Raw genomic sequence first — 22,957 nt, forward strand, 5'->3', positions numbered from 1 at the left:
ATAATAAATAATAATAACATGGAGAATGTTTCCTAATGTTCTCCATATGTAAGGCAACATCACATGGACCTCTCTGCTTTCAAATGGAGAGGCTCTCTTGGAAGCACTGCATTGTTAGTGAATTTAAAGAATGGTGACTTGGAGTAGGGCCTTCTCAGTGGAGGCTCCATCTCTCTAGAACTCCTTCCCATGTGACATCATTACATAATTTTAGATGTCAAACCAAGACAGTACTGTTCTGCCACATTTTTAGCTGGTGAACTTTTAAATGGCAAGTTATCCGTTTCCCTGTCAGTATTGTAACGGAGTTTTAATTTAGAGTTTTTATTTTTTTACAATTTTTGTGGTTTTTATTTCATATTTTTGCTTTTTCTTCCAAGGAACTTAATGTGGCAGACATGCTCCTCATCTCCATTTTATCATAACAGCCCTTTGAGGTAGGTTAGGCTGAGACAAAGGCCGTAGCTAGACCTAAGGTTTATCCCAGGATTGTCCTGGGGTCAAACCTGTTCATCTACGTGCCACACAGGGCATCCAGCGCTCAGGCAGGGACAAACCCGAGATGATCCTGGGATAAACCTTAGGTCTAGCTACGGCCTCAGTGACTGGTCCAAAGTCACCAAATCAGTTTCATGGTTGACTTGAACCCACATCTCCCCAGTCTCAGTTCAACACTCTAACCACTATACTACACTGGCTGTTGGAGTTTTTGTTTTTACATATCCTTGAGCTTTGGTGACAACGGAAAGATAGTGTGGGAAACTTAAAAATAAAGACAGACCTTTCTGTCCCCTGTCTAGTGTACTTTCCCATCAACCCTACATAAGCCACCCTCTGTTATTTTGCAAAGTGTAACTTATTATTCCATAAGCTATTAAACTTAATAGCCCTGGATTTAGCTCTCATTTTAACGACCGTTAAAGCTTAGCTTACCTATTGGGTACAGATAATCTACCATACTGATAAATGGCTGTGGTTCTCAGCACAAAGAGGATAATGAGGATGGCTCTCTCTCCCTTTTCCAGCAAAGGCTGCAGAAGCAATAACTCAGTTCTGTAACGGAGATGTTTTATAATAACCTGCCTTTCCACTATATTTTAATTTCCTGGAACTAGGAAAACATATCTATGCTCACTATGTAGGCAGAGAAGGTGTTGTTGTTATAGATGCAAAGATTACTCAAGGCTCTCAGCATTTAGGCATATCTAAACAACAGACTAAAGTTTAAGAGTGATTCCCTTTACTCAGGGAATCCTGGGAACTGTAATTCTGTGAGACAGTTCACCAAAAGAGAATTCTCCACACCCTTAGCAAAAGAGCAGCCATTATAGTTAAACTGATAGATTTGTAGTGCAGTTTGTTCAAGCAAGACCCAACAGTTACTAAGACAAAGACAAGATAGACAACCATACTAGTGATTATCACTCACCTCCAGGATCGGGAGTTAAACGAAGCAAGCTTTTTAAAAGAAACACAAAGTGAAGAAGGGTGCACAACCAAGCTTGATTTGAAACATACCAAGTAAGTGCCATAAGCCAACATAAGACTGGTTAATACTCCACCTCCCACTGAAACAAGACATACCAAAAAGATGAAGAAGCTGGGATTTCGTGAAAGAGTATCTAACACATGCATAAAGAACTGCCACAGCTCTTTAGAGAAGCAGGATCCACATTTTGAAGTACAGAAAAATGCTGCTATTATATCTTTAACAAGAGTTTTAACATCTCTTGCAAACATCAACATTGGTTTCGTTTGATGTTATCATGTACTTAAATAATCAGCAGTTATTGAGCATCGTAAAAGTGTGCAAACTATATCAGGGAAACAAAAAATCTCTTCATTAAATTGAGGGGAAAAGTTAAGGACAAAAATCTACTCAAAGTTAGTATCAGTGATTTACTGGAAAACCAATGCAATGCTTTAGTAGGTAATTTTAAGGCACTGGTTTTTGTTTTTTTGTTTCTACCTAGAGCAAGATACCCATGTCTGGAGCCTTGTGGTAAGTCCTGAATGAGTTGCCTTTACTCAGAGGAAATACTTCATCCAGCTTTATCACTTTCAAGTTCATCACAAAAAGGTGATACACTGTAGCATCACATACAACTACCTGACAAATGGCTGGAGTCATGTTTACTCAATGTTGCTTCATACACTGTATATTTTGCTCTTTTTCAGAGACAAATTAAAATGAGGAGAGAGCAAGGCTAAGAAATATAGACCAGTCTTCCCCAATGAGTTGGACTACAACTTACATCATTCCCAGACAGCATGGCCATGATGACACTGGCTGTCCCACCCATCTGTAAGGCATCAGATGGCCTGCATTGGCTGCAGCAGACTCTCAGTAAAGGGGCTAACCATGAAGGAAAGGAAAGAAGCAGGCAAAGGTTCTAGCACACAAGTTTTAGTCCAATGAGCACAGGCAGGAGTTGTTAAGACAGCAAAACACAGTTAGGCTGTTAGATATGTTACAGAATCCAGAAGGAGTCCAAAGGTTAATAGCATAGATAGTCAATTACAGGGTAAACTCCAGAAAACAACACACTGGAGTTGATAAAATGATGTTACAGCACTTAGTACGCACATACAGAAGGGTTACCAGAGCCTGCTGAGCTCCACCCAGAGCCCAGCTGCAGTACATTACAGCTCTGATCTGATCCCTACTCATGAGGAGTCACTTTCCCCTGAGGAGTCCTTCTTTGCAAGCCCATTCTCCTCACTGGAGCCCTACTGGCCTGTCACTTGAGGTAACAACCATCCTGGGAGCCAGGGGCAAAGTCCACTTCCCCTGATGTAGGGTGACCATATGAAAAGGAGGACAGGGCTCCTGTATCCTTAACAGTTGCATAGAAAAAGGAATTTCAGCAGGTGTTATTTGTATACATGGAGAACCTGGTGAAATTTCCTCTTCATCACAATAGTTAAAGGTGCAGGAGCTATACTAGAGTGACCAGATTTGAAAGAGGGCAGGGCACCTTCACCTTTAACTGTTGTGATGAAGAGGAAATTTCACCAGGTTTCCCATATATACAAATAACACCTGCTGAAATTTCCTTTTCAGTACAACTCTTAAAGATACAGGAGCCCTGTCCTCCTTTTCATATGGTCACCCTATGGAGCTGGAGCTGCAGCTATCTTCCCCAAGGGCCCAGGCTCCTCCTACTGTCACTGGTGACAGTGACTGATCTGGGGTACCCTCAGTTTCTGGGAACTCTAGCTTTTCCTCTGAGGAGGAATTCTTCCAATGGGGGCATGCTACCAGGTTCAGGAAGGTTGGTATAAACCATGAATCCCATATTATTTATTCACATTGACATCACACTACAGTAGCGTCTCTTCTATATTTCCCCAGAGTGCCTCTGATCCCCATAAAGAGACATTTCCTTTCGTGAAAGGAGTTTGGGAAATCCTTGTGACTTCAGCTAATGGTTTTGATGAGGCAGAAACATCTCCTCAAAAAATGCTTGGACTGTACACATATTCTCCCTTTTAAATCCTGTGTGATGCCATTGCGTCCCCCGATGCCTGCTGTGTTAACAGCTGTTTCCTCCTTCCTGGATTAGACTCAGGCATGATGCCACCCAATCACATCATAAATGGGATGGCATCACAATGCTTTGCTTCCAATCACAATACTCTGTCTAATCAAGACAACTGAAAATGAAGGCAATTTAAAGTCATCAGCAAACATGTAATAAATGTTGGGAAATCATCAAACAAAGGAGGTGTCTTTTTGGCACTACCAAAAATGTTTTCTAAAAACCAGGGGGTATTTTTGGTTCAGCCCTAGTCTTGAAAGTATGGCACATATTCCTGGATAGCCCCTTTAAATGAATATGCTCTGTGTTCATATTCACGCAGTACTGGTGTCTACGCAGCTTTCAAATATAATTTTCATCCATATAGACCTGTTCTGTAAAGCCCATCCTTCCCAATGCCATGCTCACTGCCAACTGTCATGAATCTTTATTTTCTCCACTAATTGGCTCATAAAGCATCTGCTTGGCTTGGTTCTCCTTTTAGCCCCCCTTCATCTTCATCCATCGTTGTTTGCTCATATAGTTCATCTCACCTCACCCCTCATACAAACTAGAATTACCCCTCCAGTCTACAATTATGGCTCCCCATTCACTGATGTCCTTCACCTACAACCATCTACAACCAAACCCATGGTCTCCAGTACTTCAGTGGATCAGGCTGTGGTCCTCTGAATTCCTTGCCATGAAGAAAACATTTGTGCAGAAATCCATAGCTGCTGGGGCAGAATTTTTCTCTTGGATCCAGTGGAAGAAACCTAAGTTTTGCCTTTTCCCTAAAGTTGGTAAGACTTTCCCTCCCTTTCTTCCCTTTCCAGTGTACAGAAGTGTGTGTGTGTGTGTGTGTGTATATATATATAGCACCCCCAAAACTAGAATGCTTTGCAAACCTTTATTATGGAAAGGATGACCCAGGTATTATGGGTTTTAACTTTCTTTTCATGGTAAGGACCTTAAGGATTTTCTTAAGGATGATCACGCTTTTCAAAAGACAGGATCTCTTTGCCCATGCTAAGAATAGAGCAGAGGAAGAATATGCGGCATCATAAATCAATACTCCTGCTCAGTACCAAACTGGGATTGGCAGAGGCCCATTAGCACATGCCAAGGATGGGGCTCATTTAGCTGATGATCACTAGCTGTACAGCTGGCTCCAAGCCTCTGTTTTCCTGCATCAGCTTATGCCATTGATATGTCTTTATGAGCAACAATGGAAGCAGCAGATGGGTCTGTCAGCAGCCGTGGCCGAAATGGAAAGTTGTTGATGGAATTAGGAACCCCATTCTGCTGGTCTTATTTTGGGGAGTGCAAGAAACTCTGCTGACGGACACAGGCTTGTCAGGGACGGAAGGGTCACAACATATTTCAGGAGTTCAATGCCACACCTTGGTATTATTGCCCTTTGGTTCCCCTCCCCTCTTCAATATCCACTCACTGTTGTAGCTGCTGCCGCCATTAGTCTCTGCTGATACCAGGCTTTGCTGACTTGGCCCTTCAGAAGTGGCCCTTCCTGACAGGAAGTGGGAAACAAGGGAGGGGAAGAAGGGAGAGGAAAGACAGACAGAGACACACACAGAGAGAGAATGGAGAGGAATATTTAGATATTCTCACTTGAATGTATTCCAAGACACTTCAAAACTTTTAGTCTGTATCTTGCGATGTCCATTCATGCTTCGGCAAATCACTCACAAACCAAAGTGCTGCCATCACAGTTCTCAGCGTATGAGGCATTGCAGATAGATCTGCATTTAATATTCATTTGCCACAGTGCTGGCCCAAGACCTTCCGCTACTTTGAGGCAGAACACCCCAATGATGTCATATCTCATCTCGATGTCTCCCGAATCTGACAACCAATGCATTTCTGACAACCAATGTAAGACAACCTGCATGTACTATTGTTGCTGTTTTGGTTAAATGTTAAAATTATTATATACTTTAGACAAAAAGGAAATAAGCACACACGTACACATGTAATAAAATACCTAATTGATAATCTGCTGTCGGTGGTGAATCTTTACATCCTTCCCAAGGAACGATACAGTCAGTCCTGGTATGCCATATTTTGATGACTATAATAAATTCCATTTGAATTACTGCAATGGCACGTGGGCCTGCTTTTATTTATTATTTATTTTATATATTTATTATATATTTATACTGCCCAACAGCCTAGGCTGTCTGGGCAGTTTACAACTAAAACCATAATATAACAATACGATTTAAAACTTTAAAAATGACATAAAACCACAATAACTTACAATCCAGGGAAGCCTTGTCTAAAAAAAAGATATGTTTTTAGGAGGTGTTTAAAAGATATTACATGTTCTGCCTCCCAAACCACAAGAGGGAGGGTTTTCCAAAGGGTGGGTGCCGCTACAGAGAAGGCCCGGTGTCGAGGTTCTTTATGAAGACATTCTCTTCGTCTCGGAATGACGAGCAGAGCCTCCTCTGAAGACAGTAAATGTTGCCTGGGTGTATATAGGGGAAAGCGGTCTGCTAGGTATCCTGGTACCAAGTTGTTTAGGGCTTTATAAGATAATAGCATGACCTTGTACATGGCTCGGTAGCTAACCAGCAGACAGTGCAGTTCTTTAAACGCTGGTTTTATGTGGGAAGAGCTAGAGCGTCCCAGCGAGCACCCTAGCTGCTGCGTTCTGCCCAAGCTGCAGCTTCTGAACCACATACATGGGTAGCCCCACATAGAGCGCATTACAATAGTCTAATTGTGAGGTTACCAGTGCATGAATGACCGTGGCTAGGCTATCCCTGTCTAGGAATGGGCGTAGCTGCCGTACCAACTGAAGTTGATAATGGCCGCTCTGTGCTACCGAGGCCACCTGGGCCTCCAGTGACAAAGTTGGGTCCAGGAGCACCCCCAAACTATGGACCTGCTCGTTTGGAGGGAATGCAACCCCATCCAGAACAGGCAAACACCCCAATTCCCAGACCTGGGAACCACCAACTCACAAGGTCTCTTCAGTTTATTGGCCCTCGTCCAAGCCATAACTGAATCCAGGCACCAGTTCAGAACATGTATGGCCTCTCCCAATTCAGATGTTACAGAGAAATAGAACTGGTTGTCACCACTCTCTCGAGCACCTTGCTAAAAAATGGGGTATTTGCGACCGGATGGTAGTTAGCATAAATCTCTGGGTCATGGGAGGGTTTTTTCAAGAGTGGTCACACCACTGCCTCCTTCAAAGCAGCAGAGACCACCCCATCACCACTCCCCTGACCCAGTTGGTCAGCCCCCCTGCAGCTAGCTTGAACAAGCCAAGACGGGCAAGGGTTGAGAGAACATGTGGTAGGTTGAACAGATGCCAACGTCCTCTCCACATCCTCAGGCTCCAAAAACTGAAATTGATTCCACAAAACGGGATAAGACAATGCACTGGGTAGGGCGATCATATGAGAAGGAGGACTGAGCTCCTGTATCTTTAACAATTTATTGAAAAGGGAATTTCTGCAGGTGTCATTTGTATATATGGGGAACCTGGTGAAATTTCCTCTTCATCACAACAATTAAAGCTGCAGGTGCCCTGCCCTCTTTTAAATCTGGTCGCTCTAGTACAGCTCCTGCAGCTTTAACTGTGGTGATGTAGAGGAAATTTCACTAGGTTCCCCATATATACAAATGACACCTGCTGAAATTCCCTTTTCTATGCAACTGTTAAAGATACAGGAGCCCTGTCCTCCTTTTCATATGGTCACCCTAATCAATAGCAGTGTTCAAGTCAGCATGAACGTGAGCGATTTTATCCTCAAAATGTCCTGCAAATTCATCACAGTGAGCCTTCAAGGGTTCTAGTATTGGACTGGGTGGGTTAGATGTAATTAATCCCCTGCCTAAAGGCAGTCTGGAGACTTCGGCTAGTGCAAAATATGACTAAGAGTTTTAACTGGCACCAGGCATTATGAACATATTATGCTGGTCCTTTTTCACCTTCACTAGCTTCCAATTTGTTTCTGGGCACAGTTCAAAGTGCTGGTTTTCAGTTTAAAAACTCTACACAGCTTGCAACCTTGGTATTTGATGGAATGCCTGCTCCCATATGTCCATGCCCTAAATAATCTTCAGAAGCCCTTCTCCATGTGCCCCTCAACCAGAAGTTTCAAGGGTGGCCACAAGAAAGAGGACATCTTTGGTACTGGTCTCCTCATTTTTGGAATACTACCCTATGGAATGCTTGGCTGATGCCTACATAGTTATCACTTTGACACCAGGCTATGACTGTCATGTTCTCCCAGGCTTTTAAAGATTTGTGGTTTCATTTTAACTCCTACATCTGGAGGCTGTTTTAGCTTTTATAGTTCTCTTGTATCTTAGTGCCTCTGCCTTTGTGTCCTTCAGCTGGTCTACATAATTTACTACAGGAATTGGTATTTACCAGGTGCATTTCTCTTACCTTGGATTTATCATCTAGTAGTGCCCCGCCATGCATGTCAGGTAAGTTTATTTGCCCATGATCTCCATCAGTGCCATTTGTTGATTGGAAGCAGATAAATGCATCATATGATGACCCTAACTCATGTGATGAGTTTTTCCAGAAATATTGCCAAGGTGTAGGAAATTTACCATAAGGATACGAAGCCTGGTGGTGAAAGCAAACTCTACACTACCTCTACATGTTTTAAAATTTGAGCTTCTTTTTAACAAGGCCAATTTTCAAGTACGGAAGGTATTCAGGAGAAATCAACCCAAACTTATCTTCATTGTCCATTGGTTATTTTCTTTTGCTTTCTAAAATGGTTTGCAGAGTAACTGTTTTAATCTTGTAAAGCCACCTTGAGGCTCAGCATTGGGCAAAAGGCAGAATACAAATAAATATTGTCATTGTCATCATCATCATCATCATCAAAAATCAAAACCGAAGACATTTGGATTTTAGAGTGCATTTACCATAAACATTTATGCAGGGCATTTCAAGAAAAATGAATATCTACCAAACCTATACACACTTACCTGGGAGTAAGTCCCATTAAACTCAATAGGACATACTCCTGAGTAGACATGATAGGTTTGTGCTGTTGGGTTGACTGCATGCTTGAAATCATTTTTGAATATTCAGTTCAGTTCATTAGCAAACTAAGAATAACCCTGCTGGATTGGATGAAAGATCCATTTTGTCTGAGATCCAGTGGCAGTGAGCCAGATGCTTGCAGGAAGTTAACAAACAGAGTATGAAGGCAACCGCCTTCTCCTTTAAACAAAAAAAGGGGGTCATTTTACCTAACATACCTTCTGTCAGTGAATCTCATACATTAATTATGTGGTGTGTGAAATTCTTTCTTCCATCCATTTCAAATGTACTATGGGGGTACACATGGCCCCCTCCAAGCATTGAATGAATATGAGGAAGGGGCTATAGGGCTGCACAGACTAGCACCACCCACTGCCATCCCCACCTACGGCTGCCATGCCCTCCTAATGAATGTCCATTTGTCATTCATCAGAAAGAATCCTCCACACCTACAGATGTATGTGCTGAGAGCTCCTATTTATTTATTTATTTATTTATTTATTTACAATATTTATATACCACTCCCCATTGAAAATTTCAGAGCGGTGTACAAGATAAAATAAAATAAAAACAGAATAAAACACTTTAAAATAGATTTTAAAAGAAACAAAATGTACAGTGAACCATGGCTGGTCATTAAGGAAAGGCTTCCTGGAATAATGACGTTTTCAGGAGGCGCTGAAAGGAATACAAAGTTGGTGCCTGCCTGACCTCCAGAGGCAGGGAATTCCATAGGAGGGGGGCTACCACACTGAAGTTCATTGCACCATTGCCATGTTCATTGGGGGAACATGGCAATGGTGCATGGTGGGTGGGGCTAGCCCATGCATCTACACAACTCCCTTGATACATTCATCTATTTCACTGGGTGACTCCAAACTCTAGTATTATGAAACAGAGAGAGAGAGAGAGAGAGAGAGAGAGAGAGAGAGAAGTACTGCAGGTGCTCTAGAATGCTGTGGCCAGTCTGTTGACCAGAAGTGCTGGTTATGACCTACAAAGCCAGATACAGCTTGGGACCAGGCTACCTGAAAGACCACCTTCTCCCATACGAGCCTGCCTGGGTTTTAAGATATTTGGTAGAGGCCCTTCTTTTGGTACTGCTGCCTCAGAGTCATGTTTGGTGGCCATGCGAGAGAGGGCCTTCTTATGGACGCTCCCAGGCTGTGGAACTCCCTCTCTCCCATCCTTCCATCAGCAGGCACAGATGTTTTTATTGAAGCAGTTGCCTTTGGTGTGTAAGCTGGTCTGTTGAGTTGGGCACTGCTTTTATTCTGTTATTGTTGGTTTGTTTTTTAATATTCTTGTTTTATTATTGTTTTAATCATTTTTTTCTTCATTTTTTTTTAAAAAAAAGTTCCTATGATTGTAGGCTGCCTTGAGTGCCGTTACCTTGGTGGAAAGGTGAGGTACAAATTAAATAAATCAATAAAGCACGTTCTATCCACTTTCTCCAACATCCATCAACCCCAGCCAGCATGGCCAATGGTCAATTATGATGGGATTTTTGGTCCAGCAACATCTGGAGGGCCACAGGTCCCCCAGCCCTGCTATAGAGAACCCTATAATAGGATGCGCAGTCACTTATAAAAGAATCTGCACATTCACTGAAAATCTTTGTGATCATGCATGATAGCGACAAAATTAATTGGCAGCCTTTCCCTTTGCTAAACAACCTCCGCTTTTATGCAGGAAAGATATATCAAAGTCTGCTTTTGTCTTGAAAATACATTTGATTCCAGATGACAGCATATTTCCATTAAGACTGCACGCGTAGCCTAGTAAGACAGCCTCACCAATGCTCTTGCATTTTACTCTGCTTCAGTATTCTGGGGGATTTCCAAAATGATTGGTTTTAAAAGATTGTAAGATGCTTCTTGGCCACCCAGGGTGGATATGAGCAATCATTTTGCACTTGATATATTGTAATGTTCCCTTTACGCCACTTGCTTGACATGCAATCATAGGGATATGGGAGATGATTCCTCCATGGTATAATCCCATGTAGTTATAGTATACCTGCACATACTGGGACCCCATGGGTGGGATCAACTCCACAGGGTGTTTGTGCCTGGTTGCTACCCTCACAATTGATTGGGCAATAGTCAGGTGGGAATTATTCATAGAATTGGCACTGGTAATCACACACAAAAGCCAGGTTCATGCAACATGTTAAACTATGGTGGATAACTTCCAAGAGCCAATCTTGTAACCCACACTGTGCAGAAAGATTTACACAACGCACGATGGCTTACCATGTCATCTGGTGAGCATACATGGGTAATGGAGATCTACCACAGAGATGCATGCCTAGAGTGGCTGAAAATGCCGATGCTGCTCCACTCAACAGATCTCTCAATAGATCTGCCTAACAACAGCTGGTGTGGCTTCTGGGAACCCTTTTCTGGTATGGGGGCCACTGGGATGGCCCCCATACCAGAGGACTCCAGCGGAAATGTGCCTTGGAATGGGTGAGCAAACCGCTCTGAGCAGTGAGGTTGCATGCTAGGAGGGCAGCCCGTTCTTTTGGTAACCCTCTCTGCAAAGTGGCTATGGGTTTTTGGGTCATCTGAACATGCCCAATGACTGTAGAAATGTGGAAACACACTATGGGGAGGAAACTGCAACATTCACATACTGCAGGGATATGTGATGGGGACCAGACAACTGGCTTGGTTATGTGCACATCATTTGGTAACTGATAGTCTGAATTCACACACCTCTCAGCTTTGCCCTGTTGAAGTGCATGTTCATCTCAGGTCTGTTCTGAGTGGAACTTGATTTAAGCAGCAGGTGACCTTCAGCACTGAAAAACATTTGAGTATCAAATATAGATGCAACCAGAAGTTGCACCACTTTGAAGAGGGACACGTATTTTCAGTAAAATCTACAGTTCAAAAATGAGGGGCCATTTTTGACATCTTGAGTTAAAATTCTCTACTCAACTTTTATGACAGTTATGTTTAGTAGGGATGTGCTCCGCTCCGATTAGAAGCGGAGAATCAGAAGCCAATTGGCCTGCTCCGCCTTGCCCAGAGGCAGAGTAGAAGAGGACCGGGGACCCGTAGAAGCACGGCGAAGAGAAGCGCCCATATGCGGAGCGCTTCTCTTTTCGCGGACCGATCCGATCGCCATTTTGAAAAATTTTGCCCATAGGATTGCATTGCGGAAAAGAATAGGGGATAACTGTGTTGTTTTTTAAGCTATCTTTCTGAAACTTCTTGTGCTTAGAGAGTCGTGGCTGGGGGTCATTTTGAGCCTACTCTCAGCTCTCTGCGTGCTGCGGTTCGCTTGCTAGAATTTTTGGAAAAATCGGGTAAAACAGTGGAAAAATGTATCTTTTTCGAAGGGCTGAGGGGCAGAGTCAACTCCCGGTCATGATCACATGATCCCAAAGTTGGAGGAGGGGATAGGCAAAACGGGTAACTTGGGATTCTGGGAACTTCTCTTTCTACTCTGAACGGACTTTGGGTTTGAAGCCATGCCAAGCCACTACACACCCAATTGTCTGTTGGGAACAATGTGGGTTGTTCAGCAAACAACCCATGGTGCCTTATTCTCAGGATGGATCCGCGTGATGTGTGAACTTGCCTATAATTCTGGGACAGCCTCAGCCACGAGACAGATCCCTGCTTTGAAAACACAGGGCCTGCTTATATTCATGCAGCAGTTTATCAAGTCAACAATGAGAGTAGCACAAGCCTTGTGAAGCAACATTGTACATGTTTGCAATGTGCTTGGACTCATGGAAGAAGAAATGTAAAGCTTGGGCTTGAATGTGAAGATGCAAGTGGGGGCAATATTATAAAATGTCCCTTCCCTGCATGTGATACTTTCCCAAGCTCAGTTCAAAGAATTGTCACTGCATTTATGTCAGCTCTGGAGAATGGAAAAATCAGGTCCTCAGAAACACATGGATACCCATTATGATGATATATGGACTGCCAGCAACTGTGGGCACACACATATGCAAAGAAGATTTTTCCTAACTGTGTGCTGATGGGATTGGCATTGGGCCTTCAGTCTACATCCAAATGTGAAAGAGTTTCTGGCATGTAGCCCCTTGGGAAAACTAGCAATAGTACAGTCAGCATTAGGCATCCTTTAGTCATGCTGATTTCAACTGGAGAGTTAAGTACATACCTAACTTTTTGTCACTGAATCAATGGAACTTAAAAGGGAATATATCTGGATCACAGTCATGTGTGATGAGAGATGGGTTTGTTTGTTTTTTTTGGTTTTGGTCAATTTGCAATTAACTATTACAGACTAAGAACATCAAAAAATGAAGACAACATGTCTACTATCTGTGGCCACAGCTAGACCTAAGGTTTATCCTGGGATCATCCAGGATTCGCCCCTGCCTGAGCACTGGATCCCCTGTGTGTCACCTAGGTGAACAGGTTTGACCCCTGGACGATCCAGAGATAAACCTTAGGTCTAGCTATGGCCTGTGTAGTTTGGCACTCAAACCTCTTCCCATGAATGAGAGCCCAATGTCAGTTACATGTAAATTACATGAACCCTCTAGCTCACAATATGTTCCCAAGCTGGTGCCAAATACATTGCTCTCTCCAGAATGATATGAATTAGTGCAAATCTCACTAACAAAAACAAAGCAAAACCTGGCCATGTTTTTGTGTCTTTGAAAGCAGCCTGAAACAGAAATTTTGTGGCACGAGTATAAAGTGATGGGGGAAACAACACCAGTTTAGGGTGCATTCCTCTGCGTGTTTCAAAAGAAAAATGGCCTACAACTCCCAGCATGCCCTAGCCAGCTATGCTAGCTGGGAAATCCTGGGAGTTGTAGGACTTTTTTCTGTCTAAACATGCATAGGATTGAACTCTTAATATCTCTGGCCCAGTTTTCACATCATGTTAAACCATCAATCATGGCTTAATAAACCATAATGTACTTGTGTATGCTGTCCATTTGGTCCTGCCTCACAGGAACATAGTAAACTGCCTTATACTGAGTCAGACCATTGGTCCCTTTTGCCCAGAATATTGTTGACACTGACTGGCAGTAGCTCTCCGGGGTTTTTGATAGGATTTTCCCCATCCCTATCTGGAATTGCCAGGGATTGAACCTGTGGTTTCTTGCATGCAAAGTATGTGCTCTTCCACCAAGTCATAATCCCTCCATTCAGTTCTCTCTTGGTTCAAGTGGGGAAACAAACCAGGATGTTCCAATAAGCATAGCTTCCTGTTACATGCAGACTAGGAATTATGGTTAATTGCTTTCAAATAAGCCAAGGTTCATAAGCCAACTTTAAACCCTGGCAGGCACCAGCATATTGTTTGTGCGCATCATGGTTTAGTAAGCCAGGATTGGGTGCTTAACATGATGGGTGAACCAAGTCCATGCCAAGTTGCTATTAAAAGCACATGAGCAGAGCAAGTAAAAAGGTGGCATAGTAATTATTACATAAAATCTGAGCCCTAGACTCTTTGCTATCATAAGGTGGATATAAGTAAACTGGCTTTTAAAGCCATATTGTGTCTCCTCTGAATGAATGCTTCGAGGCGGTAATGGGCTGGATGAGGAAAAACAAACTGAAGCTGAATCCAGACAAGACGGAGGTGCTCGCTGTCAAAGGAGGTGTGTCAACTGGTTCTGGAGGTGTGTCAACTGGTTCTGGATGGGGTTACACTCCCCCTGAAAGATGGTGTTCACAGTTTTGGGGTGCTTCTGGATCCGTCACTCCAAATGACAGCCCAGGTAGATGCGACGGCCAGGAGTGCCTACTATCAGCTTCAGCTGATACGCCAGCTGCGCCCCTTCCTAGAGTTGGAAGACCTAAAGACGGTAGTGCATGTGCTGGTAACTTCGAGGCTCGACTTCTGCAATGTGCTCTACAAGGGGCTACCTTTGTGCCTAGTCTGGAAACTTCAATTATTCCAAAATATGGCAGCCAGGCTGGTCACCTAGGGGGGAACCACATCATACCAGTTTTAATGGCTACCTGTGGGATTGCCTTCTCCTGTACAATCCACCCCGCACACTCAGCTCCTCTGGGAAGAATCTACTTCAGTCAACCAAAACTAGATTGAGAACTGTTACCCAGAGGACCTTCTCTTCTGCTGCTCCCAGACTGTGGAATGGCCTGTCGGAGGAGATTCAGCAACTTGACAGTCTTTTAGAATTTAAAAAAGGCAATAAAGACTGATCTATTCTGGCAGGCCTACCCAGTGAAATTTTATAATGTTTTTAGAATGTTTTTAGGATGTTTTAATCATGTATGTTATGTTTTTAATCAGTTTTTAATGTGTTTTATATTCATTGTTGTTCCCCGCCTCGATCCAAGTGGAGAGGCAGGTAAGAAATATATTATTATTATTATTATTATTATTATTATTATTATTATTATTATTGAGAAAAGATTGGATCCTGATGTGAATGCAAAGGTATGCATGCGTTAATATAAAACTGTAGTTGCTGCGGTAAAACATGGCACATTCATATATGTACTTCTAAACCAATCTATATACACCTACAGTAAATGAGAACTAACGCCATATCCTTCTTGTTTCACATAAGAATCTGAAGCAAATGTGCATCTTTTCAAGGATAAATAGGCCCACAGCCTATCCATGAAGCTCCTAAATATTTTAAATGACATCCGAAGCACAGAGTTTAAACACTGATGGATTAGGGTAATTCAGCCATCTGAAAGCTAGCAAATAAATCATCCCAGGGTGCCCTACAAATTTCCATCTACAAAATTCAGACTTCTTTTTCCATTTTCCAAAATAGAAGCTAAACCTGCTGGCTCTGCAATCTATGCCTAGGAAATGTCTACACCTGAGGGGGAAATAATAGAACAGATGCCCTGAGGACTCTTTCTCAAGATGGCAAGCTGCTCTTATGCAAGGGTAGTGCAGGATAACTAAATCAAGCAAGCCTCATAGTCTCTCTACCAAGCATTTCACACAGATCAAACTGAAGTCAATGGTTCAATAAGGACTAAAGTCTGTCTACAGGTACATTTGAGAAGCTCCTGCTGAAATCAATTGAAGCTGAGGCTTTTGTGGCTTACCTAATGGCAGAATCAAAGCTAGCAGGCTTTGAAACATAGCCAGCTTCAAATGTAGTGCGGCAAACCTTAACCCTTATGGAAAACTCAGTGAATAGAACATGGATGAACAATTTCTAGTGTGCTGTTATTCAAATCCACCATGTAAGATAGTGTCTCCCTCTTGCATCTACTAACTTGGGGAGCAGTTCAGGAAACAGAAGTTATATCAACTTTATCACAGAGGAGAATAATATATTCAGAAGGTGTACAAAGATTTACAGCAACTCCCGATATATGTAGGGATATAGCTCATCATCAGGGGAAAATGTATTTAAATGCAAACAATATAAAAATGAATGCAAGTATAATTACAAAAGACCCAATACCATATCAAAAGAGCATATATCCAAGCTGTATGCAAGTTGCAGATAACATTCTACTCAATTTTAATAATTTGGTCTATTACTTTAAACACCTTAGCTTGTACAATTTAACCTCTCTGCACTACACTGGCCTTTGGTTTTGATACAAAAGAGGGCAGGGCTCCTGCTGCTTTAACTGTTGTGATGAAGAGAGCATTTCACCAGGCGCGGCATGTATACAAATCACCTACTGAATTCCCTTTTCTGTGCAACTCTTGAAGAAACAATGCCCTTTCCTCCTTTTCATATGGTCACCCTGAAAAAAGAAGCAAGAACTTCCCATCCCATATTTTCTAGCTAGCAGCTATCTTGTTACAGAACCAACTGCAGAGGAGAAGCAACTGCTGAGGGGCAAGAAAAGCACAAGGGTGGACAGATATATTTTGTAGAATTCTTTGCATCCAGTCAACCACTAATTTACTCTTCTTCCCTTCTTAGCATGACTGTAGGCTGCAGTTGACCTTTTGAGATCATTAGTGTAACATCGTTAGCTAGGAAAGACCTGAAGGTTCTCCAGGCTAACCTGCTTCTGTCCTGAGGATCTTACACTCATTCAATTGCCTACTAATTAACTCACATCGTCCATATTACTGAATGCCATGATGTCAAATGTTTTCTTGGGTATAAAACGGCAAATCAACATGTTACAACACACATCTTTAAGATTAATAAAGAGTCTTAAGGAACATTTAAGGTGAAGCGGTATGCTGTATAATACTATGTATATTTACTAAGGCTGTTGGTAGATGAGGCATTAGCCCGGTGTGAGGCCCAGTCTCCCTCCAGTGCATCCAGATGACACACAGGGGATCCCGGGGTCAGGCCGGGCTAAGTCCTCCCTTGACCCGGGATAACCGGATGCGGTTATGGCCCGGTTTTTCCACAGCCCCGGCCTCAGGCCAGGGCTGCGGAAGGTCTAGCAGGGTCCATGGCTTTTCCCGGCTGCTCACTTACTCGCGAGTAGCCGGGAGAAGCAGTGGACTGGGCACAGCATTCCATAGGAGCGCTGTGCCCATCGGGCCGGGGGGGGGAATCACAGGGGGGGAGATGGGGGCCGGGGGAAAGAGCGGACCTGGCAGGAGAGGGGGGGGAAAGAAGAACGGGGACAGGCATGGTGGACGGGGGACGGGCATGGCAAGCGGGGACAGGGGACAGGCATGACGGACAGAGGGAAGAAGAACGGGGACGGGGGACAGGCATGGCGAGAGGGGGAAGGATGGGCGAGCGAGCGGGCAGGGGGTGGGCACGGGCGAGCGGGGATGGGCATGGGGAGTGGGGGAGGACGGGCGAGCGAGCGGGCAGGGGGGCATCAGGCATTGTGGGGAAAAAATCAGGGGCAGGGGGAGCGGGGAACCCTTTATTTTTTTTAAAAAAGGACTTACCTTTCCGTTGGTGCGCTCCTGCGCACATGGCCCTTTACGATCCCAAAGAAAATGGCTGATGCGACGGGGCTTCCCCTTACCCCGCCGCGTGTTACGTCTAGAAAAGCGCGACGGCGTGCGCTAGCTGCAGCGCGCCATCATTCCTACTCCCCACTGGATTATCCGGTAGGTCTAGCAAGGCCCTAAGAAATAAGTCCCATGAACACTCAGAAGTGGTACTTACTCACAGGGAAGGGTGCATAGAATTCACCCTTATTGTGATATAAGCTTTTCTGGAGCAGAACCTCCGAAAGATTATGGCACAATGTCTGCTAGTCTTTATGGTGTCTCAATATTCTTTCTTTTTTTTGTTGCAATGCGTTAACGTGATTACCCATCTGGAGTTTGTACGAATGTGCCTGCTCACAGATCAAAGAAGCCAAGAGCCCATCAGATCATTCAAATGACAAGGGTTCAGGGTGCAGGGGAATTAATTTCCAAGAATCAACATTTGAATTTAAAATGGCTGTTTTCCACACTACACAAGCATTCATGCATTTAAGCAAAATCGTAATCAGAACTATGAATTCTTATTATAGCTTATGGAAGCACTAATTAACATGTACGCCTTTAAGTTAGGTTGGAATTGGACTTTGCAATATCATGTTCGATATAATTCTACGAAATAGAAAATGTGTAATACACATCTTGAGTAAGAAACTTGTCAAAACACCTAAACAAACAGATAAACATGGGCCGCATAAGTAAAAGGAACTTGGGAGGACAAACGCAGACACTGGGCCAGAAAATATTTTGTTTCTGCAGCAACTTTTCCATTTAGTTTGAACCATATTTCTGAATGTGAGCAGTAAAGATTCTAAATTTACTTGCAAGCAGTAAAGATTCCAAATTCAAAAGACAATATTTTAGTCTGGTTCAGATGCTCTAAAATCCTCTGAAAAGGACACACCTGTAGAAAAAGTAATGTTTGTCCTTGGCCTTTTCTACATCTAAGGGTTATCCCAGGAAAATGGAGGGATCGTCCCTGCGTGATCCCGGGATATCCTGTGTGTCATTTGGATGCACAGGGTTGATCCCGGGACAATCCCGGGGGGAAAAGCAGGTGTAGAAATGGCCCTTGTGTCACCACACTGACAGGTGCTATTTTCTGACACTCTTTAGCATGCAATGGTGGCCTATTATTTCCCATCCATGTTTCATGTGAATTGGCATTGGGAGGTTTACAGAGCATCTGAACTGGCCCTCTGTTTACCAAGAAGAACTGAAATTACTTGGAAGATTTTGAAGATAGCCCTATGCATCATCTTAATTTGAGAGAGAGAGAGAGAGAGAGAGAGAGAGAGAGAGAGAGAGAGAGAGAGAGAGAGAATTCACTTCTGGATGAAAACCTTGCAAGCACATCTAGGGAAATATTTGGGTTTGAAAAATACACTCAACATTGACTTACTGTGATTATAATTAAATTACATATTTGACTGGCTTTCATAAAAACCTGGAAAAAAGCAAGTTCTTGACTATATAGGACTGGACAGAGCTCTTTAGTTCTGACCATGCCTTTACTGCTACATTGTTTTCAGCCCTATAAACATTTGCTAGGATTTTCCAGACCAACCTAAAGAGCCCAGTAAAGTCTGGGCTTTACTTTTCTAGATAAAAAAAAGGAGTGTTAAAGGAAGCCCGGGGGCTGCTGATCTCATCTTGTGCGTGGAATCATGGGTTATTCTCAACAGAAAATCCAATCAGTTAAAAAAGAGAAATAATGGTATGAAAATAAGTCTGCCTGGTCAAATTATAATTGCAAGAAAACAGGGAAAGAGACCAAACAATCCTGATGCCATTGTTTGTAACTTCTACATATAGGAGACAGAGGCTTCTTCATTCTAAGAGAATTGATTTGCAAACTGAAGATTGGCTCTGGTTGGATCCTACAAGCATTCTGAATTGGAAAAGAAAACCATGCCCTTTCAACATTCATCATCACTTCTAAGATGTTACTCAGGAGACAAATTTAAAAAATTAAAAAAAGAAAAGAAAAAAAAGAAGGGGAAAAAGTAGAATTAACAACCTGGACAAAAGTCCTTCTTGAGAAAGGGAGAAAGAAAATAGATTAAATGAAAATGGAGAAAACAAAGCAAGGAGTGGTGTCACAGCCACATCAGCTACATCTTGACATAAGCGAAGCCATGTTGGTACTGGAGGTGAACTATTCATTAAAAAAATCTTGTACGGGTGCAGGAATAACATTCACTCTGGTGAACTTTGAAGTGGCTGATTGATAAGCAAGTTCCTCTTACAGGACAAACAAGAAAAACCTAGACTTCCCCTTTTTCCTTAGCTGCCGAGCCAGATTTCCTTTTTCCCTAGTCACCTTGGTAAGAGGTCTGCTGCAGGAAAGTTGTGGTCAGCTAGAATTTCCGTTTTGGTAAACAAGCATTCTGCTCATGCTCTAGTTGCTTCTGCCAAACTAGCTAATAAAAACAGCTGGCACATCCAGCAATCCTGAGAAATGTATTCCTTGACAGAGGTATGTCTTCTCTCCACTGCAATGTGAATTCCTTTCCATCAATTAAAGATGTGTTGGATCATAAGCAGTGTCTTTGTAATGTTTGGGCCACAACAGTGGCATAGAGGCAATGGCAGCTTCCTGGTACTTCTACATAAAACTACTGATCTGGATGACTGTATATCAGTATGGCAAGGACTGACTTGGGAGGTGGCATCTTAATGGCTGGATAAGCAGCGCACAACGGAAAGATGGAGGAAATAAAAGTTTTCATCATCAGAAGTAGAAATAGGGCTTCTGAACATAAGGCCTGGCCGAAAGGGTTAGGACAATGGGCAGTAGCCAATGTGACACAAGTGACACAGTGTGTAGCACAACGCTTATAGCATTAGCTGGCACATTGGGTTTCTCTGGGGACTCTTGTCATACCAGCTAATGCTGTTGGTGTTGTGCTAGAGATTTTTTTACATGAGCACCACATAATTTGAATTAGCGCTCGTGTTGCATTGGATCCTGCTCAGTGTGTCTTAAATGGCACATGGGACACAATGGATGGATCAAGATGTTGGGTCAGAGTCCCACTGTGGTCTCTAAAAAGAATGGAACTGCAAGCTCTTGACAACTGCAGGCCCAGTTATCTCAATGACATGGCACCATAAGGACTAAAGATTAATATAGACTAATTGTTGTTGTTGTTGTTGTTTAACTTAATGTTTTATGTTTCTGTACTGGAAGCTGCTCTGGGAATAGGAACAGGGTATTAAGGGTGCAATCCTTTGCATGATTAGACAGAAAAATGTCCTAAAACTCCCATGCTAGCTGGGGAATGCTGGGGGTTGTAAGCCATTTTTCAGTCTAAACATGCATAGGATTGCACCTTAAATCAATCAATCAATCAATCAATTGCCACATAAAATTTGATCTCTTGGAACTGATTAAGTAGACTCTTCTCTACAAAAGCAGTCATGCTGTGATACAATGTTTTTAAAGAACGATTCTATTATTTTTTTCAAATACAAAAACAAACATATAAACAAACCAAAGTAAAGTTCATCCAGCTTAAATTTAGTTGTTGACAAATACATCCCTCCTTAACTTTTCAGGCAAAAATATGCATGGAATCCATTGGCTATTTAGAGATTTTATGATCCTTCAAAATAGCAAATTATATTTAGTTTCTTTTCCATAATCCAAAGAAAGGCTTTGATAGATGTTGCTGCATATGTCCCTGATTTGTATATGAATTAAATTATGTTGTATTCTACGAAAATCAGATATTTAACTCTGCCTTTAGCTAATTTAAGTTGACATGTCAATTTTTCTGCATGGCTGTTTGGCATAGCTCCATATACCAAGACTGCACTGTTCAAAGTTCTGCAATTTTCCAACTTCTAGCTATTACCCTGTGAGTTGCCATCAGCATGAACATAATTCCTTAGATGTCACATTTGCATTTTGTTCTTTCCATATTGTTAATAAAGCCAATACTGGTGTGACATGTATAATTTGATGTATAATGTTTGCAGTTTCTGAAAATATTGTGTTCCAAAACTGTAACACAACAGGATGTAACCACCACAAATGAATATGTAAACCTTGCTGATGACAGTTTCTCTAACATTTTGCATTATTGGTGTTCCTTATCCTTGCTGGATACACCAGCTTAATATACCAAAGATTGTTGATACAGTTTTCTTGAAATTATCTCGCTTGTGGTAAGAGCGACTAGATCAAGAAATATTGCAAATCATATCAATCAAGAAATATGATATTTGGAGAGAACCTCGGAGATTTTATGGGTATATATCAGTCTCAAGATTTTATTGTTTATAGCCAATGGCCATCACAATACAAACACAAAGCACGCAAGTATAAAACAGAAAAACCTTTGATACAATAAAACAAGAACACAACAAAATGATCAGGATTTAAAACATTCCTTCTGTTCAACCCCCTTAGGATTTGACGGTGGTATGATTTAGAAAAGCTGCTCTTATTTTTCTTGCAGCTAGCGCAAATAAAGCTATCCTACAGTTGATGAATTTGTCCCCATCAACCAACAGCCATCTAATTTTAAAATCATGGGTAGATATGGGAGCAATGGGGAAACATTCACAATTAACTGAACACATTTTATTGGGAGGAGGAAAAATAGATTTGTAATGGGGAACAATCCCTTTTTATACACTGTGTTAAACAATTTGGTAGAAATAGAAAAATAAACTAATTCCAGAAATATCCCCATTGGTTCCATTCTTGTTGAACCCAAATTTTGCCCCTCTAGATAAAGAAGAGGAACATGCATAATGGAAACAAAAAGTGTTTTATAGCAAGAGAGATGTCTATGGAAATAAAGCTACTCCCAGTTTAGCAGCTAAAAGAAAAGCTTCAGGGAATGCAAATGAATTGGATTCTCCTCCGTCAAATATATTATCTTATTACAAATCCTATAGTAAGACAAAGTATGATTAGAAATGTGACAAAATATGAATGTATTTTATGATTAATACCAAAGGATTAGTCTCTAAAATGTATTCACATTTTATTGAAATACATACAAGTATGTCAGATGGATTGAAAAGAAAATGGGAAGGTGATATTGAGATAACAATAAAGTAAGTTATATGCTGTGATAAATTTATGAGCTTTTCAGGTGCCACAGTATCTGTCTTTCTATCGGAAAGTTAGTGAGTACCATTGGCACTCATAAAATCTTTAGCTCATAAAATCAACTGTAATTCAACTAAGATGCACTGTACAAGTTGGATACATGCCAGGAGTCACGAAGGCCTTAAACAACAGACAGGGAAAATACTAAGAGCCTACTGAGTCAGTAGGTATTAGAAATGATGATTTGGAGATAGGGATGGGAGGATCTCTCAGTTTCACTCTCTCCTGAATTTGAAGTTTTAACATCTCAATTTCTTTTTGTCCCAAATGTGGAGAGTTTAGCAAGTTTTGGCAAATCCTTATCAAAACTGAAATGAAACAAAATTATCACCCATCCTTACTTGGAGATTGATGAGAAAGCTGTACTGAGGAACCAGGCCAGTTAGCAACTTTATAGGA

The 22,957-nt window shown here is 42.0% G+C and overlaps 1 protein-coding gene across 2 annotated transcripts in view; it reads right to left on the reverse strand.

Annotated features, from left to right (window-relative positions):
* Window positions 1-22,957, reverse strand: part of NRG1 (neuregulin 1) — a 612,616-nt gene that overhangs the window by 354,305 nt on the left and 235,354 nt on the right. For both annotated transcript variants that reach the window (XM_063129142.1, XM_063129141.1), the window contains exon 2: window positions 4,975-5,049. In XM_063129142.1, the coding sequence (XP_062985212.1) occupies window positions 4,975-5,049 (75 nt within the window). The remainder of the gene's footprint in view (window positions 1-4,974; window positions 5,050-22,957) is intronic.

Source organism: Elgaria multicarinata, chromosome 6, assembly GCF_023053635.1.
Source record: "Elgaria multicarinata webbii isolate HBS135686 ecotype San Diego chromosome 6, rElgMul1.1.pri, whole genome shotgun sequence".
NCBI classification, from domain to species: domain Eukaryota; kingdom Metazoa; phylum Chordata; class Lepidosauria; order Squamata; family Anguidae; genus Elgaria; species Elgaria multicarinata.